A 19,890-nucleotide genomic window follows, 5' to 3' on the forward strand; every position below is an offset into this window, starting at 1 on the left:
TAGCCAAGCTCTTGTCTGTTATGTAGGAGTGGAGAAGAAATCTTTAGGGCAATGGACCCTATGCTACTCCATTCTATTATCCAAATTCAGCATATAACTGAGCTGAACCAACCATCAGTGAGAATCATTGTAACTTTAAACTCTATTTTCTCTAAATGTCTTTTAATAATTACCTTTAGCATTTTAAAAGTTTGCTAATTTCTTTATTAGCCAATAAATTATCTTTCCACTTTCCGGCTGACAGTAATTTCTGATGTAATTTATTTATGTATTTTAAAATAATGTTAAATATTAGAAGTATATACAAAATTTGGGTTGGTTGGTTGTTTGAGCAGGAAAGCTTTGGCCATCTGTAAATGAAACTGAGATGTAGATACAGATATGAAGACAAATTCTGCTTTCAGTTACATTGGTATAATTTCAAAATAAAAAGACTGATATTAATAGAGTCTCTTCATTGGTGTACTGAGAGCAATGTACTTGAAACTTCTGGCTACAGGCATCTGGTTTACGGAAATGGGATTGGGAATATTAAAACTCTCTCTGTCCACAGTATAGCCTCTGCTGGCTAAACTGCACAGCATTATTAATATAGCACTTGCCCTGGACTTTAAAAAAACTGATCTCACATTCTTTAGGCAAGCAAAATTCGCAGTAAAATCAATGGCAGTTTTGAAAGCATATGAATTGCAGAATAATTCATAATTGTACTTTCTAAATATATTTGCTTTTATTTAAAAAAAGCTATTTTTATAATCTTTTGTTTATACTATTAAAAGTTCATGCATGTCTCATACTGATACATTTTAACAAATACATCCTGATGGTTTTAAAACTGATTAACATATTTTAAATTTCAGAATTGTTTTAAAATTCTTTACATAAAGTTAAAATTTAATTAAATAGTCACTTTGTGTAGTACATTTGTTAGTTTAAAATGAGTTTTTATATGTGTTTATAAAAAATAAGAAAATAACTGATTTTTGTTACATAACACACTTCCTTTGCAAATATTGTTTTTGTTAATATTGCCACTTCTACAATAGTAATGTCTTCCTCTTCAAGTTGCAGAACATTAAAGAAAACGTAGGGCCCATCCTGAAGTCCTTAAAGCACATAAAACTTCCAAAAAATTCAGCTAATGTTTTGCTTGCATAAGGACTTCTGGATAAGGCCTTGATTCTGCAAACCCTTAAGAACATACCCAATTTTATTTACTAGAATTGTGAGCAAAGCTAAATAAGTTTTTTAAAAGGGTTTGCAGGCTCTCCATCTATGTGATGAAAATGAAAAGAATGAAAAATAATTAGAATACATTTAAAAACAGGATACAAAGAAAACAGGACAAGCAGCAAAGAGTTTACAGTGCAGCAAGGGCGGTTTATGTTGGACATTAAGAAAAACTTCATGTCAGAATGCTTAAGCACTGGAATAAATTGCCTAGGGAGGCTGTGGAATCTCCATCATTGGAATTTTTAAGAATAGGTTAGACAAACACCTTTTAGGAATGGTCTAGTTATTACATATTCTTGCCTTGAGTGCAGGGTACTGGATTAGAGGACCTCTCTAGGTCCCTTCCAGTAGTACACTTCTATGCCCTGGTCTACACTAGGACTTTAGGTTGAATTTAGCAGCGTTAAATCGATGTAAACCTGCACCCGTCCACACAATGAAGCCCTTTATTTCGACTTAAAGGGCTCTTAAAATCGATTTCCTTACTCCACCCCTGACAAGTGGATTAGCGCTTAAATCCACGTTGCCGGCTCGAATTTGGGGTACTGTGGACACAATACGATGGTATTGGCCTCCGGGAGCTATCCCAGAGTGCTCCATTGTGACCGTTCTGGACAGCACTCTCAACTCAGATGCACTGGCCAGGTAGACAGGAAAAGAACTGCGAACTTTTGAATCTCATTTCCTGTTTGGCCAGCGTGGCAAGCTGCAGGTGACCATGCAGAGCTCATCAGCACAGGTGACCATGATGGAGTCCCAGAATCGCAAAAGAGCTCCAGCATGGACCGAACGGGAGGTACGGGATCTGATTGCTGTTTGGGGAGAGGAATCCGTGCTATCAGAACTCCGGTCCAGTTTTCGAAATGCCAAAACCTTTGTGAAAATCTCCCAGGGCATGAAGGACAGAGGCCATAACAGGGACCCGAAGCAGTGCTGCGTGAAACTGAAGGAGCTGAGGCAAGCCTACCAGAAAACCAGAGAGGCGAACAGCCGCTCTGGGTCAGAGCCCCAAACATGCCGCTTCTATGATGAGCTGCATGCCATTTTAGGGGGTTCAGCCACCACTACCCCCGCCGTGTTGTTTGACTCCTTCAATGGAGATGGAGGCAATACGGAAGCAGGTTTTGAGGACGAAGAAGATGATGATGATGATGAGGTTGTAGATAGCTCACAGCAAGCAAGCGGAGAAACCGGTTTTCCCGACAGCCAGGAACTGTTTCTCACCCTAGACCTGGAGCCAGTACCCCCCGAACCCACCCAAGGCTGCCTCCTGGACCCAGCAGGCGGAGAAGGGACCTCTGGTGAGTGTACCTTTTAAAATACTATACATGGTTTAAAAGCAAGCATGTGAAAGGATTACTTTGCCCTGGCATTTGCGGTTCTCCTAGATGTAGTCCTAAAGCCTTTGCAAAAGGTTTCTGGGGAGGGCAGCCTTATTGCGTCCTTCATGGTAGGACACTTTACCACTCCAGGCCAGTAACACGTACTCGGGAATCATTGCAGAACAAAGCATTGCAGTGTATGTTTGCTGGCATTCAAACAACATCCGTTCTTTATCTCTCTGTGTTATCCTCAGGAGAGTGAGATATCATTCATGGTCACCTGGTTGAAATAGAGTGCTTTTCTTCAGGGGACACTCAGAGGAGCCCATTCCTGCTGGGCTGTTTGCCTGTGGCTAAACAGAAATGTTCCCCGCTGTTAGCCACAGGGAGGGGGGAAGGTTGAGGGGGTAGTCACGCGGTGGGAGGAGGCAAAATGCGACCTTGTAACGAAAGCACATGTGCTATGTATGTAATGTTAACAGCAAGGTTTACCCTGAAAGAGTGTAGCCACTGTTTTATAAAATGTGTCTTTTTAAATACCGCTGTCCCTTTTTTTTTCTCCACCAGCTGCATGTGTTTCAATGATCACAGGATCTTCTCCTTCCCAGAGGCTAGTGAAGCTTAGAAAGAAAAAAAAAAGCACTCGCGATAAAATGTTCTCCGAGCTCATGCTGTCCTCCCACACTGACAGAGCACAGACGAATGCGTGGAGGCAAATAATGTCAGAGTGCAGGAAAGCACAAAATGACCGGGAGGAGAGGTGGCGGGCTGAAGAGAGTAAGTGGCGGGCTGAAGAGAGTAAGTGGCGGGCTGAAGACAGGGCTGAAGCTCAAATGTGGGGGCAGCGTGATGAGAGGAGGCAGGATTCAATGCTGAGGCTGCTGCAGGACCAAACCAGTATGCTCCAGTGTATGGTTGAGCTGCAGCAAAGGCAGCTTGAGCACAGACTGCCACTGCTGCCCCTCTGTAACCAACCGCCCTCCTCCCCAAGTTCCATAGCCTCCACACCCAGCCGCCCAAGAATGCGGTGGGGGGGCCTCCGGCCAACCAGCCACTCCACCACAGATGATTGCCCAAAAAAAAGAAGGCTGTCATTCAATAAATTTTAAAGTTGTAAACTTTTAAAGTGCTGTGCTTAAAGTGCTGTGTGGCATTTTCCTTCCCTCCTCCACCACCCCTCCTGGGCTACCTTGGTAGTCATCCCCCTATTTGTGTGATGAATGAATAAAGAATGCATGAATGTGAAGCAACAATGACTTTATTGCCTCTGCAAGCGGTGATTGAAGGGAGGAGGGGCGGGTGGTTAGCTTACAGGGAAGTAGAGTGAACCAAGGGGTGGGGGGTTTCATCAAGGAGAAACAAACAGAACTTTCACACCGTAGCCTGGCCAGTCATGAAACTGGTTTTCAAAGCTTCTCTGATGCGTACCGCGCCCTCCTGTGCTCTTCTAACCGCCCTGGTGTCTGGCTGCGCGTAACCAGCAGCCAGGCGATTTGCCTCAACCTCCCACCCCGCCATAAACGTCTCCCCCTTACTCTCACAGATATTGTGGAGCACACAGCAAGCAGCAATAACAGTGGGAATATTGGTTTCGCTGAGGTCTAAGCGAGTCAGTAAACTGCGCCAGCGCGCCTTTAAACATCCAAATGCACATTCTACCACCATTCTGCACTTGCTCAGCCTGTAGTTGAACAGCTCCTGACTACTGTCCAGGCTGCCTGTGTACGGCTTCATGAGCCATGGCATTAAGGGGTAGGCTGGGTCCCCAAGGATACATATAGGCATTTCAACATCCCCAACAGTTATTTTCTGGTCTGGGAATAAAGTCCCTTCCTGCAGCTTTTGAAACAGACCAGAGTTCCTGAAGATGCGAGCATCATGCACCTTTCCCGGCCATCCCACGTTAATGTTGGTGAAATGTCCCTTGTGATCCACCAGAGCTTGCAGCACTATCGAAAAGTACCCCTTGCGGTTTATGTACTCGGCGGCTTGGTGCTCCGGTGCCAAGATAGGGATATGGGTTCCGTCTATAGCCCCACCACAGTTAGGGAATCCCATTGCAGCAAAGCCATCCACTATGACCTGCACATTTCCCAGGGTCACTACCCTTGATATCAGCAGATCTTTGATTGCGTGGGCTACTTGCATCACAGCAGCCCCCACAGTATATTTGCCCACTCCAAATTGATTCCCAACTGACCGGTAGCTGTCTGGCGTTGCAAGCTTCCACAGGGCTATCGCCACTCACTTCTCAACTGTGAGGGCTGCTCTCATCTTGCTATTCATGCGCCTCAGGGCAGGGGAAAGCAAGTCACAAAGTTCCATGAAAGTGCCCTTACGCATGCGAAAGTTTCGCAGCCACTGGGAATCGTCCCAGACCTGCAACACTATGCGGTCCCACCAGTCTATGCTTGTTTCCCGAGCCCAGAATCGGCGTTCCACAGCATGAACCTGCCCCATTAGCACCATGATGCATGCATTGGCAGGGCCCATGCTTTCAGAGAAATCTGTGTCCATGTCCTGATCACTCACGTGACCGCGCTGACGTCGCCTCCTCGCCCGGTATCGCTTTGCCAGGTTCTGGTGCTGCATATACTGCTGGATAATGCGTGTGGTGTTTAATGTGCTCCTAATTGCCAAAGTGAGCTGAGCGGCCTCCATGCTTGCCTTGGTATGGCGTCCGCACAGAAAAAAGGCGCGGAACGATTGTCTGCCGTTGCTCTGACGGAGGGAGGGGCGACTGACGACACGGCTTACAGGGTTGGCTTCAGGGAGCTAAAATCAACAAAGGGGGTGCCTGTACATCAAGGAGTATTTCAGGCAGGACTTCACGGAGGGTTCCAATAAGAAATGGTGCACCTAAGTTATCGTTCTTATTGGAACAAGAAGGTTAGCCTGGCCTCTGATTGATACATGGCTAGATTTACCTCGCTGCACCTTCTCTGTGAGTGACTGCAGTGTGACCTAGAGGAATGAGTCCCCTAGACAGGGGAGGAGGCAAATGAGTACAAAACAAATCTGGTCTATTTCTTGTTTTGACCCACTCCATCTATCTTTTACATCTTTGGCTGGCAGCAGACGGTGCAGAAGGACTGCATGCCATCCACATCTCATGGCTGCTCGGCAGAAGATGGTACAGTACGACTGCTAGCAATCCTCATCTCTTGCCTGCCTGGCAGAAGATGGTACAGTACGACTGCTAGCAGTCCGTATCGCCTGCCCGCTCACCATAAGACGGTTCAATAGGACTGACTGCAGGCAGGACTAAAGAGAATGACCTGGTCAAGTCACTCCAAATTTAGTCCCTGCACCCATGTCTGCCCAGGCGCTCCCAGCCGACGTGGCCAGGAGCACCTCGGACATGACGATGACGGCTACCAGTCGTACTGCACCGTCTGCTGCCACAAGGCAAGGGGTTGCTGCTACTGTGCAGCAAAGCCGTACCGCGTCTGCCAGCACCCAGGAGACATAGGGTGACGGTTACCTGAGCGGGCTCCATGCTTGCTGTGGTATGGCGTCTGCACAGGTAACTCAGGAAAAAAGGCGCGAAATGATTGTCTGCCCTTGCTTTCACGGAGGGAGGGAGGGAACGGGGGCCTGACGATATGTACCCAGAACCACCTGCGACAATGTTTTAGCCCCATCAGGCATTGGGATCTCAACCCAGAATTCCAATGGGCAGCGGAGACTGCGGGAACTGTGGGATAGCTACCCACAGTGCAACGCTCCGGAAGTCGACTCTAGCCTCGGTACTGTGGAAGCACTCCGCCGAGTTAATGCACTTAAAGCATTTTCTGTGGGGACACACACACTCGAATATATAAAACCGATTTCTAAAAAACCGACTTCTATAAATTCGACCTTATTCCGTAGTGTAGACATACCCTATGTGTCTTGGGGCATCCTCCAGTGGCCAGAGTGTGGAAATGGGAGTGAATAGGTCTATGTACTGCTCCTGTAAACCACAACTGTAGCAAGTCACTTAATCGCCACACAACTCAGTTCTTCAGTCTGGAAAAGGATGATAATGCTAGCCTACCTGTCCAAAGGGTCTCGGGGAGAGGAAGTGCTGTACAATTAAATATTACAGACTCAAAAACTACAGTGTGGTCAGATTGCAAGGCCCTAATATGGCTTGTCTAGGAACGGAGATACTCAACTTGAAAGCAAAAGCAACTGCATTTTAGTACAGAGACATTAGTGAGAATTAAGGGATCAACCACTGCAGAGCAATGGCTAGTCTTCAACTGGAACATTATCAGAAGGCGTTTCAAGTCCGTAATTTAGACCACTGGTTCTCAGCCTATTTACCACTGGGGGCTGCATATGCACCTCTCTGTATGTTACGTGGGCCACACCCACACAATACAAATACTACCTGTAGGGCCCTCGGGATGTCGGGTGAGCGCTGCAGGCAGCGGCTGGAAACCACTGATTTAGGCAGTAAAACAACTCAGGTGGAGGCCAGGTAGGCAGGACACGCTCATGCTTCAGCGGCTCCCCCGCCCAGCCTCTGGCCCTGCTGGGACTTCACAGTCTGTTGGGGTTTTTCTTTTTGTTTTGCCCGTTTTGCGTATTTCCCCCCAACCACCGGCCCCAGCGGCGGTGAGCGAAGCCGCGCCCAACGCCCCTCAGCAGCGCGGCTGCCCGCACAGGGCCCCGGCGCCGCGCCTCCGCCCCTGAGCCGCGGGCGGCGCTGCCCGGAGCAGCGCGAAGCGGAGCCCGCAGGTTCCACCGCAGCCCCCACGTGGGGCCAGAGGGGTGTGCGCGCGCGAGGCCCTCTTCGGAGCCAGCCCCTGCAACAGGGGCATCTCAAAGAAGACGCCCGGAGTTCTGGGGGTGGGGACGAAAGGAAGGCGAGTGGGTTCTCTCGCACGAGCCCGCTCCTGTTCCGGTCATGTGCCACGTGACCGCACGTCGCCTCTCTCTTTCTCTCCTCCCCCCCCCCGCGCTACGCGGCCTCGTTCTGAGAGTGACGCAGAACGGCGAATCTACGGCGCGCCACTTGTGACCAAGATCATCACAAGCGGAGGCGGACGGCTCCCCCCGTGCGGTAAGTGAAACCTAACGGGCTGCGGCCGTTTCGCCTCCTTGGGAGGCTCCGTCCCGCGGGTTGTCATTTGCAACCGCTATAGGCGCCTCCTATGGGCGTATGGGGCTCCTGCTGGGCCGAAACCGGCGTTACGCTTCCCCCCAGGCTTTTTGGGCCTCTGCGCTGCCGTCGTTTTCTTGCTTTTGTGGGCGGACGCCAGGAACTCGTTTACCAGCCAATCTATTTGCATGTCCCGCCTCCACGCTGTGAAGGGGTGTGTGAATGGCGGGATCGCTGAGGGCTGGAAAAACGTGGCGAACTGTGATTGGCTAGCGCGCGTGGCCATTGAGCTGATTCTCCCTTTCCCCTCTAACAAAAAAAAAAAACTTAACAAGGAAGCGAGGGAGTGCGCATGCGCACGGCTCCCTGTTCCTGCGCGTTCGGACTGCGCGTGCGATTTGAGTTGTGGCGACAAGGGGGCGCACATGCGTGGAGCAGGGAAGCGCCCAGGCCCTGAGCTTTCTGCGCCGCAGGGCGAAGGCGGCGGAGTACGCACGCGCGAGAAGCGCCCCCGTTCCAGGAGGAGCGCGCATGCTCTCAGTGCGCTGTGCCGCCATGTTGGCTGCGGGGACAATGTGCATGCGCGGCCGCAGGCACTCGCCTGGAGCCGGAGGCCGGCGGCTTTGTTTCCCAGCGTGCACTGCGGCGTGCGGGCCTCGCCGGCCTTCCGACGGCGGTGCGCAGGGCCGCGGCCCGGGCGCGTGTCCTGACCGGGCGGGGGCGCGGCGCGCGACCTCTGCCGGGCGCCTGTGTTCTGGCCGGCCGGGCCCTGCCTGGCGCCTGTGCCGCGCGCCAGTGCTCGGGGCAGGCCAGGGGAGCGTGGAGGCCTGGGCGCGTTAAGATGGCCGCTCTGTGGTTGCAGCGTGGCCTCCCTCTGACCCTGGCGCTGCGCTGGGTGGCCTGGGACCTCGCTCCAGTTTTAGTTCGTTTCGATCAAACCCGCTTGTTTAGTTCGAGCGGTGCCGCTTTGTAGACTGTCTGTGCAGTGAATTAAAGCTGCTTGCTTCCCTGGGACTGATAGTTGTGTGGTGTCATGCAAACGACACCGCTGTGTGAGGGGATGTCTTCAATGGTGCAAAGGGTCACTGACGCCTAACTTGCGGAGTGTGCATAAAATAAATCCGTTTGTATTAGAACTGTTTTGAAAATGTGTTGTCAAGAAATAAAATGGCACTGTATATTTTCTTCAGTCTGCCTAAAGCCCCGAGTTAGCAACACCCTCCACCTCTAATTTCGTCTAAGCAGCCCTTTAAGGCTGGGGACCCTCCTTCTGATCCAGCTTCACATGCTTTCACTCTTTACTCCTTCAGTCTTTTCTTAAAAGACTTTTTATGAGGCCTGTAAACCCTGATCTTCAGTTCAAAGTGTGGGTGGGTTGGCTGGGGAGAACACATGGGGAAAAAGTCCCAAAGTGTAACTTTCATGCTGTGTCTTAGTATCCACATAATTTGTTGCTTTAACCCAGGGGTTCTCAAACTTCATTGCACCACGACCCCCATCTGACAACAAACATTACTACACAACCCCAGGCTGGGGGACTGAAGCCCGAGCCTACCCAAGTCCTGCTGCCCCGTGTGGCCGGCAAAGCCCCAGCTCTCGTCGCCCCAGCTAAAGTCCTTGGGCTTTGGGCCCGGGTGGTGGGGCCCTGGGCCACAGCAAGTCTAACACCAGCCCTGGCGACCCCATTAAAACAGGGTTGCTTTAATCCTTGTTCCCTTATGCCACCTTGGTGTTTTTTCTTAATTTAGGTTTGTAAGAGCTTAGGAACAGCATTTTTTAATTACCTGTAATATATGAAGCGAATTTGTGGTATCTATGGGATAATAATAATTGGAATCCAAAATTGCTGGAAGTTTTTGTAGAAGGAATGATTTGCTGATGGTGCAAAGCATTAGATGTGGGCTGTCTGGACTTTGTCCCATTGGAGGTTGCATTAGCAGCTCTCCAGCAGCTCAGCTAATGAATATAATTAGAGCAAATTACAGCTATTCTTATTTTAATAATATAGAGGTTTGGCCTGAAGACACTGTGAATCCCAACATCCAATTCTCCATTATAATGTAAGGGGTAAGGCTGCTAGATGGAACATTGGATGAATGAAAGATGAAGACAATTACCAGTTTCAGTTTGGTCTGTTTTGCAGTCCCCTAGGCCAGAGTTTCTCAACCTAATATGGGTCATAACCCAAAATTAGGATCCCACAATGTGTCAGAGGGTTGCATGGGAGGCCCAAGGAGGGGGTTTGTGTCCTGTCTCTGAGTTTGTGTAGGAGGCCCTGAGGAGGGTGGTTGCAGAGCCCACTCTACACTCATCCCACAGCGGCAGCTCCTGTGGCTCCAATACTAAGGAAGGGGCTGGCTGGACTTGGCTTTCTGCTTTGGGTGGTGTTGCTTGGTGCATGGGGTCGCAGCACTGCTTGGGTTTGGCCTAGCTGCCTCTCTATCGTGATGGTGGGGCTGGCTGGACTAGATTTAAATGTGTGGCACTGCAACTCCATGCATTGGGTCACAATGGTACTTACACAAACTTGGCCTGGCTGGTCCCCATCGACCAGCCCAGTCTGTCCTGTGGGGCAGGAGTCGGGTGACCAGATGTTCCAATTTTATAGGGACAGTCCCAATATTCAGGGCTTTGTCTTAGGGGCCTATTACTCCCTATCCCCATCCCAATTTTTCACCCTTGCTATCTGATCACCCTAGCCAGTAGCCACTAGTATGGTCCAGAGTGTGGTTATTCAGGACTTACTTTTGGGTAACAAATATTTACTAAACCAGATGTTTTTTGCACTAAAGCTATTTACTGGGTCGGACAGGCCATTAAGATTTACAAATGCCTGAGCCCAAAAAGATTGAAAACTACTGCCCTAGACTATTCACAGCAAGTTACATTCATTGTAAAGGTAACATTATAGTTATACCAGCTTTATTTCATAAATTATTACAACATGGACATGTAATCAGATTGTAGCTTTTATATGTAATATATGGAGGCTGGCAGTAATTGTATAATCCATACATTTTAAAAAAAGTCAAATGCACTGATGTGACATGAGAATGATGGACTGTGACTTTTTCAATATGTTCAAACGTCAGTTTTATTAGCATTTTGGGAAATGTAGTTCAAATGACCTAAGTTAAAACACTGAGCCAAACCTTTACTATCACTCCTGCAGAAACTTTTCTATATATTAATAAGTTCAATCACTTCTAAGTTACTTAAAGTTTTCTTAGTTTAAATCTTTTGAAAATGTAAGCTTAGTTGCATATTTCTATAACAGCATACAACATGGACTGCAATGAGTGAGTTAATTAGATTCTTTCCTTATTTCCTTATAGTCAGTGCTCTTCACTGAAAAATAAAAAGCATAAATGAAATATTATGGTTCAGAGTATAAACCCCCAAAATTCAGAAATACAAAGTTATGTTTTCCTTAATAATTATAACTTGAATCTTTGCATGTATGCAGTTTTGTATTTCTATGTATGCTGTCACACGGCCAAATAGGTATATGAAATGTGGTTGAATTGTGGTTGCTATGGGCAATAACTTTGAATTTTCTAGCATTTGTGTATTTAAATTCTCAGCTATTATGTTGCAAAAACTTATTTTCTAGCATTGTAGTTTGTTGTCGTCTTATGTAAAAAAAGAGTCTGCAAAGGGTGGTCACCCTTTGGAGAACAAGAAGGGAAAAAAACACATCCTGGTTTCAGTGGCGTTTTGCCTAATAAAAGATACCACAGCTCAGTGTCTGATCCAGTCATTCATTTAAAAAATACATTTTTACATATGTATTTTATGTACAAATTAAATAACATTTTCTACACTATTGCACTATGTATCAGAGAGTGCAGAGTATCGTGCAGAGATCACACAGTATGAAAAGACATATGGTAACAAGATTCAGACCACCAGACCTACTGGACCCATTTCAGTACCACCTTTAGAGGGAAGGTGGGGTGGGTTGTCTATCAATTCTAATCTTTACATTATCTGTGTAAAGAAATGGGCAGCGAACATAATTATTTTGACAATTTACATACCTTTCTCTTGTCAACAGCTAACTAAACAAGCACTTTTTAACTTGCTTTGGAATGTTCTAAAGCGTTAATATGTGGCTGAGGGCATTATTGCTGTGTGACCAGGGAAAATCTGAGAGAGGTACTGTGTGATAAAAGCTGCATAAAATACGGTCATTGGAACCGTATTTTAAAATGTCACTTTCCGCAGGAAATGACTCAAAGCAAACAGTAAAACGATCAGAACAAAAAAGACAATGTTTCTTGTATAAAAATATTTGATGAACATATAGATCAACATTGTATAAGGTTTAATCCTGAAAAGCCTAGGATAAGCAACTCTGGAAAATCAAGTCCTTTATTTAGCCACAGAACAAGTACTGCATGGCCAATGGAAGTACAAATTGCTTTGTGTGTCGGGCCCAATGTAACTGGAGCTAGTGGGATTTCTTCAGGGGCAGCAAAAAGGTGATTCATTTTCTAAGACTCTTTGGCATCTCTACCAAGACAACAAAACAACAGTTAGGTGCTCTTCACAAAGTTTTTGTAAATCTTAAATAAATCCTTAAGCCCTACACTTTTTCTGATTCTGGATCTTTGCCCTATTTTCTATGGATGTGTTTTTCCCTCTACCAATAAGGAGAAATGAAACTACTACTAATAAAATTGAACACATTATTGGAATAAAAAATTGGTCTTAACTAAGATATGATTTAAAGTATTTAGCTTTAAAACAGTGGAGAAGCACAGCACTATAAAGTATTCAGGATCTGATGTGGGCACCAGTAACCTCTAATTTCTGGTCCATGGAAACTCTACAAGCTTTGTTTGCTCCACAAAGAGAAATCAGAGTGCTAAGGTGGGAAACTGCGGTTATGTCTTCTTAACGTGGCTGTGTAGTCATGGCACCACCCCCTACGAGGGGAGTAGACGACTCCCAGTGCTGGTGCGCTGTCTACACTACCACTTTTCAGTGCTGAAACTTGCATTGCTCAGGGGGATGTTTTTTCACACCCCTGAGCGAGAAAGTTTCACCGCTGTAAAGTGGCAGTGTAGACAAGGCCTACCTTTTTCTTACTTCTGTGGAATTATTGACTCTAGTGATTCTCAGTCTGGTCAGCTTTGTTTCTCCAAATGCCAGCAATGCTTCTGAAATTTATTGAGGATTTTACAGACCGTGCTCAAGGATGTCTGGGACATCTTAACCCCAACAGTGAGTCTTCTAACAGGGTCATGTGTTCCCAACTTAAAAACAAACAAGCAAACTTTCCTGTAGCTTTTGGTTAGAGGGAAGTCCTTCTAAAGTGCCCCTTGAATTATAGAAGTGTAGTTCCTCCACAATTTTCAGTGGGTATTTAAACCCCAATCCCTAGTGCAACAGAGAGCTCATCTTTACTCTCACCTGCTTTTTACATAGACGCAAAGGTTAGGGAAATCCTAAGAAGGGCACTAGTGAAGTTCAGAATGTGGAATACTATTTTGGGAGAGGTATGACTTCTCTTCAACAGCTCTGCCATGTGTGGTTGCCAGGCTGAGTACCTTTTGATTTGTTCTACAGCAAGCCAGCCTTTCCTCTACTAGTTTGTCTGACTGCTTAGCTAGAATTTGTGACCTTACAGGGGAAAGGAGGGTTGCAAACATTCTTGGATTGCTCAGGTTCTTGGTGGTAAAGGAAAATCCCCATTACATGTCTGCTGTTAAGACAATTTAAGTACTTACCCTGAATTTGTGTATGTATCATGCAGAGTGTCTTGGGTCTTGTGAGGTATAGTTTGCTGAATGTTCTGTGTTTTGGGGTTGTAAAGTAAACCTAGTTTCCATGTTTGAAGGATGTAGATCACAAAACTTTTTATTGTGAATCCCAAAAATACTTGTTGCAAGGTCTAACATGTACTTGCCTCAATATGTTCAAGAGGCAGGTTCATGGCATTTTTTACACTGGTCTTTCACTTTGTTTTGCAGAAAAATCTTTAAAAATATAAATAGAAGGAAGATTTTATTAACTCTTGGTTTTGTAATATCAGAACATTATAATATCTATATATGTAATATTTTTGCTTTGTGCAATAGTTGTACCAAATTTTAACCAGGGCATAATTCACTCGCATCAATTTCAATATTCATGTTTTATGAGATTTTTTTTTAGCATACTTTAGATTTTGATATACATGAAACATAAGGACATTTTTACACTTAGGATTTACTAAAAGAAAAAAGCTTGATAGTGATGTGTGACGTATCTAAGAGAAGGACAGGGTCTTTTATGGATTGACAGCTGCCTTTAATAATTGTGAGACACTTACTCTCTCCTTAAAGGTCATTACTTTTTTCTTTTCTTTTTTAAAGCCTGATTTTTTTTATTCCCACCCTACTGAAGTTTATACTAAATGCATCTGCAATTTCTCAAGCACATCTTGTGGAAAAGGATAATTTTTGTAGGAAAGTTTCCTAAAATCAGTCAAGGCATATATGAAAACTTATAGTTTGAAAAATTGGAGGTTTTCACTTTAAACATTTCCTAACTTTTTTTTTTTAACCATTTCATGTATCAAATGATTTGTCTTAGAAACTCCCAAATTGCATTATTACATAAGAATGGCCCTACTGGGTCAGACTGAAGGCCCATAGAATATCAGGATTGGAAGAGACCTCAGGAGGTCATCTAGACCAACCCCCTGCTCAAAGCAGGATCAATCTCCAATTTTTGCCCCAGATCCCTAAATGGCCCACTCAAGGATTGAACTCACAACCCTGGGTTTAGCAGGCCAATGCTCAAACCACTGAGCCATCCCTGCCCCCTAGCCTAGTATTCTGTCTTCCGACAGGTTTCAGAGTAACAGCCGTGTTAGTCTGTATTCGCAAAAAGAAAAGGAGTACTTGTGGCACCTTAGAGACTAACCAATTTATTTGAGCATGAGCTTTCGTGAGCTACAGCTCACTTCATCGGATGCATACCGTGGAAACTGCAGCAGACTTTATATACACACAGAGAATATGAAACAATACCTCCTCCCACCCCACTGTCCTGCTGGTAATAGCTTATCTAAAGTGATCATCAAGTTGGGCCATTTCCAGCACAAATCCAGGTTTTCTCACCCTCCACCCCCCCACACAAATTCACTCTCCTGCTGGTGATAGCCCGCCAGTGCCAGGTTCCCCAGAGGGAATGAACAGAACAGGTAATCATCAAGTGATCCATCCCCTGTCACTCATTCCCAGCTTCTGGTAAAAAGAGGCTAGGGACACCATTCCTGCCCATCCTGGCTAATCGCCATTGATGGACCTATCCCCCATGAATTTATCTAGTTCTTTTTTGAATGCTGTTATGGTCTTGGCCTTCACAATGTCCTCTGGCAAGGAGTTCCACAGGTTGTCTGTGCGTTGTGTGAAGAAATACTTCTTTTTATTTGTTTTAAACCTGCTGCCTATTAATTTCATTTGGTGACCCCTAGTTCTTGTGTTATGAGAAGTAGTAAACAACACTTCCTTTTCTACTTTCTCTACACCAGTCATGATTTTATAGACCTCAGTTATCTCCCCTTAGCCGTCTCTTTTCCAAGCTGAAAAGTCCCAATCTTATTAATCTCTCGTCATACAGAAGTCGTTCCCTACCCCTAATAATTTTTGTTGTCCTTTTCTGAAGCTTTTTTAATTCCAATATATCTTTTTTGAGATGGGGTAACCACATCTGCACACAGTATTCAAGATGTGGGCGTACCATGGATTTATATAGAGACAACATGATATTTTCTGTCTTATTATCTATCCCTTTCTTACTTAGTCCCAGCATTCTGTTCCCTTTTTTGACTGCCGCTGCACATTGAGTGGATGTTTTCAGAGAACTATCCACAATGACTCCAAGATCTTTCTTGAGTGGTAACAGCTAATTTAGACCCCATCATTTTGTATGTATAGTTGGGATTATGCTTTCCAATGTGCATTACTTTGCATTTATTAACATTAAATTTCATCTGCCATTTTGTTGCCCAGTCATCCAGTTTTGAGAGATCCTTTTGTAGCTCTTTGCAGTCTGCCTGGGTCTTAAATATCTTTAGTAATTTTGTATCATCTGCAAATTTTGCCACCTCACTGCTTACCCCTTTTTCCAGATCATTTACGAATATGTTGAATGGGACTGGTCCCAGAACAGATCCCTGGGGGACACCACTATTTACCTCTCTCCATTCTGAAAACTGACCATTTATGCCTACCCTTTGTTTCCTATCTTTTAACCAGTTACCAATCCATGCGAGCACGTTCTCTCTTATCCTGTGGCAGCTTACTTTGCATAAGAGCCTTTGGTGAGGGACCTTTTTAAAAGCTTTCTGAAAATCTAAGTACACTATATCTGCTGGATCCCCTTGGTCCACATGCTTGTTGACCCCCTCAAAGAATTCTTGTAGATTGGTGAGGCATGATTTCCCTTTACTAAAACCATGTTGACTCTTCCTCAACAAATTATGTTCATCTATATGTCTCACATTATATTATCTTTATAGAGCATTCGTGCCCTTTACTATTTGAGAAGTTTAGTGAGCTAATTTTGAAGGCATTTGCGGCCTGCTCCTGCTCCCACTGAAGTCAGTGGGAGTAGAATCAGACCCTTGATGTCTGTGTTTTTTGTTTTTATTTTGGGTAATTTGGTAGAATTCATAAAATTGATTATGAGTATGTGACACGCAACCCTCACCTGGGTCTCTTTTAAAGTCCACACTTAAATTTGGAGAGTATACAAAATTTATATCTGAATTGGGCATGGTTTAGGATACATACTAAGGGCCTGGTCTGGCTTTTCTTGTGCCCCCAGATCTCCCATTGCAATTATTGGGAGATTTGTGTGTGCAAGGAATGCAAGCTCAGGTCCCCAAAACTAGGTGATATTTCTATTACAGAAATGTACAAGTATCTCTGTGATCAGTTCTCACAAAATAGTGTAAAAAGAAAAAAAGAAATTTTCATACATTAAACTCTGTTAAATTGGAGTTAAGCTTGTACATTTATATCTGTGATTTAAGGGAAAACCACAAGTTTTAAACCAAACCTTTGAAAGCAGATGTAAGGCATGTTACTACATTGTGGGTCTTTGTCCCTCTCTAGTGGCTGGTCTGCATAAGACGTTAAATGAGTCGGATACAGCTACCTGTGAGGGTGCTTAGTCTTTTATCTCAAGCAATTTATGCCCTGCTGGTGATTTATAGCAGGCAGTTGACACACATGTAAATGCAGCAGTAAGATACTTCTCAAAATAACCGTATTTCCAACTGTGTTTCTCTCATTTATAACATAACCATACACCTGCACACTGTACACTTGCTGCAGTGACAATATGAGCTGCATTTTGCTGTTTGGTGTGCACCCATTACGCACTGCATGTGTGTCGCCTTCACCTATTGTTCAGTTGGAAGTGGTGCATTACAGCTTAGTTCAGATGATCACTGTGAAGTAAAAGCCTGTTCAGGGGAACTCCAAAAATTCTTAACAGAAGCCATGCTCCCATGGATATCTTCACTGGCTGCTTCCCATTAATTCCTTATTTTGTGTGTGTGTGTGTGTGTGTGTGTGGGGTGGGGGGGATGGGGATGGGAAGTTGCAGAGGTGAATCTCTCTCTGTTTGTCTTCCCTCCTCCCTCCCCTCCCTTGTTACATCTCTGCCTTTTTCACCTGCAGAGGCCAATTCCTGTGGAGTACCCATGTGGGGAAGAGGTGATAGTTCTTTCTTTTCATATTCCCCATCCCAGATTTCATATTCCTCAACCCAGATCTGGGTTTTCTGCAGTTGTGAAAGGAAAGAAATTATATCACCCTATGTCTGGTAAATTATTAAATGGGTTGTATATTTCTGAGAAGTCAAAATGGGGGAAAAATGATAAGGCATCCAGAAGCATATTGTTTTTTATATTTTGTTGTTTCAGCACCGTCAGAAGCAAAATGCACTGAATACTAAAAATGCTAAGCTAGCATACATATTCTTTACCAGGCACAGCCTGATTGTTACAAGTCTGAGCTAATTTTTTTTTGATTGAATCCAGTGCTAGCATAATGCCTTAGTTCAAAGATAAGGTACATAAAAATGTTTTATGGATGTTGTCTTCAAGATCTGCCAGCCTTCTTTTCTATTGTTTTCAGTTTTATCAGTATAACAATGGGATAATTTGAATTGCATTTCTATTTTTTTTCTGTTCAGTTTTTCATTTTAAATTATTTACAAGTTGGAGGCTTGAAGTTGAGGGGCTAATGAATGCTTAAATAAAGGCCTTCCTTAAGCATGTTATGCTTCATGTTTTGAATTCATAACACAAACCCTAATGAATGTCTCCTAGTTACTCTGATTTTAGAATTTATGAGTTGCCCTATTTACAACTTTTACCTAAACTGTGAAAGGATATTTTTCTTGTTTAAATTAAAAGAACTGTGCTTTTTAACAGGTTACAGCTGCTAGTTTGTAATAGTTTAGAAGGAAATACAATACAAGAAATGAAGAAATAGCCTGCAGCCGATCTACAGTGATAGGAATATAAAAGCCCTAATGTCAAACCTTTCAACTGTAGCTATTTTGAAGGTACAACATAGAGTTTTCACTTCTGGCCCCAAGCACATTATATACTGGAATCCATGAAGTTGTGCTCTTAATGTTTAAAATGTGTTAGGTTAATAAATAAACATATTTTAGAAGGTAGTATAGCCTTCTTAGGTCTTCCTCAGAGTGCATTTGCTTAACAAGCCAGCAGTTTGCTTCCCCCACACCCCTCTGATTTTGGACAGTAAGTAGGCTTTCACATATTGTGACTTTGGTCACCATTATAAGAATTTAGATAGGGTAGTGCAGGGTGAAAACAAATCTTCCATTGCTCATGCGCACCTATATGTGTGTGATTTTTGAATATTTGACAGTTATTTTTTTTTTCAGCTGAAAATAATACCATAGGTGAAATATAATAGGATCAGTACTAGTTACTTAGTTTTAATTTGAGTATACTGTATGTTCATGCAGTTTAATTAGAAAGGAAAGAAAACATGGAACCAGAATTTTCTCATTTACATGAGTGTAACTCCACTTAAGTTAATGCATTTACTCCAACTTATATTGATGTGACTGAGATCAGAATATGACCCAAATTCTGTATCTCCTAGCATGGGTGCTTGAAATGTTCTAAGAGATGAGATAAAAATGGAACCTTAACCAAACCTTCCCCAAATTTGATGGTATGAATAAAATAGAACCTGCCTGCAGACCAACAGGAAATCAAAACTGACCCTGATTTGCATTATTTTTCTTCTGACTATTCATCTAATTTGTATCCCTAGCCATAGGTCTGAGTGCCCCTTCTGGCTCATTTCATGTCAACCTATAGGATTGCAATAGGATGACAAAGAGGAGACTGGAGAGGCAGGAGAGAAGAAGGGGAATGTGGGTTGACTTACTTTTTAAGTTATTGTTCTACACCTCAGTAATATACAGTTCATAGAGTAGCAGCAACCTATTATAGGAATGCCAGCTATTCACAATTTCCCATTCCTAGGTGAAAAAGATGCTGAACTTCCCCAATGGGGGGAAAAGAATTGTTTGTTTATTTATCCCCCCTCCATTCAGGTTACTGTTATCTTACATGTTGCTACCCTAAATACATTGTGTTTTGGAGTACCTTTTGAAATGTATAAATGTATCTGGTCTCTTACAAAACATATACATAGAAAATTGTGCATATATAAGGTTAATTAGTGCAACCATATCTTGATAGGTTATACTGGAAATGAGTATTAATTCCTAAAATGTACGTTTGAAATATTGTACAGTGGTGCAGAACTGTTTGTGAGGAATCTATATTTGCTTAGGGGCTCAGATAATATAATGATGCGTATGGTGTGGTATAGATACCTAGATAGATTAATCACATTTTATTAGACCTATAGTTATAGGTTTGGATGAAATACTATCCCCATTGTAGTTGACTTTAGTGGGGCCATGTTTTCCTCCTTTTTTAAAATTGTTTTCACTCCTCATAAATTCTGTTTCCTAAGTAAGTGGTACCTGCATAATACTACTACAATTTTGTTTCTAATAAGTAAAACTGAAGGGATAGGGAAAAGAAAGAACGTAAAATATCTTCTCTGGAACAAAACTGCGCTAGGAATTTTGTTCTATAAAAGAAGATGTTCTGAGTGCTGGAATTGTCTAAACCGTCAGAATTGCCAAGTGTTGGTAATTACATAATTTCACACTTTCCAA

General features: G+C 44.0%; 2 protein-coding genes across 3 annotated transcripts in view; both read left to right on the plus strand.

Moving 5' to 3' along the window:
* Nucleotides 1-1,852: 1,852 nt before the first annotated feature.
* On the plus strand, nucleotides 1,853-3,681 carry LOC142071058 (uncharacterized). The gene is made up of 2 exons (XM_075125338.1): nucleotides 1,853-2,534; nucleotides 3,123-3,681. Exons 1-2 carry the CDS (start codon nucleotides 1,952-1,954, stop codon nucleotides 3,662-3,664), a joined length of 1,125 nt encoding a protein of 374 aa, XP_074981439.1. The 5' UTR covers nucleotides 1,853-1,951; the 3' UTR covers nucleotides 3,665-3,681.
* A 3,488-nt stretch (nucleotides 3,682-7,169) lies between these two features.
* Nucleotides 7,170-19,890, plus strand: part of ZNF407 (zinc finger protein 407) — a 460,779-nt gene continuing 448,058 nt past the window's right edge. Inside the window, exon 1 of one of the 2 annotated variants that reach the window (XM_048840098.2) lies at nucleotides 7,170-7,608. The gene's annotated coding sequence lies outside the window, so the exon portion shown is untranslated. The remainder of the gene's footprint in view (nucleotides 7,609-19,890) is intronic. The other variant, XM_048840096.2, reaches the window with a different exon arrangement.

The sequence above is a fragment of the Caretta caretta genome, chromosome 2 (genome assembly GCF_965140235.1).
Source record: "Caretta caretta isolate rCarCar2 chromosome 2, rCarCar1.hap1, whole genome shotgun sequence".
NCBI lineage: Eukaryota > Metazoa > Chordata > Testudines > Cheloniidae > Caretta > Caretta caretta.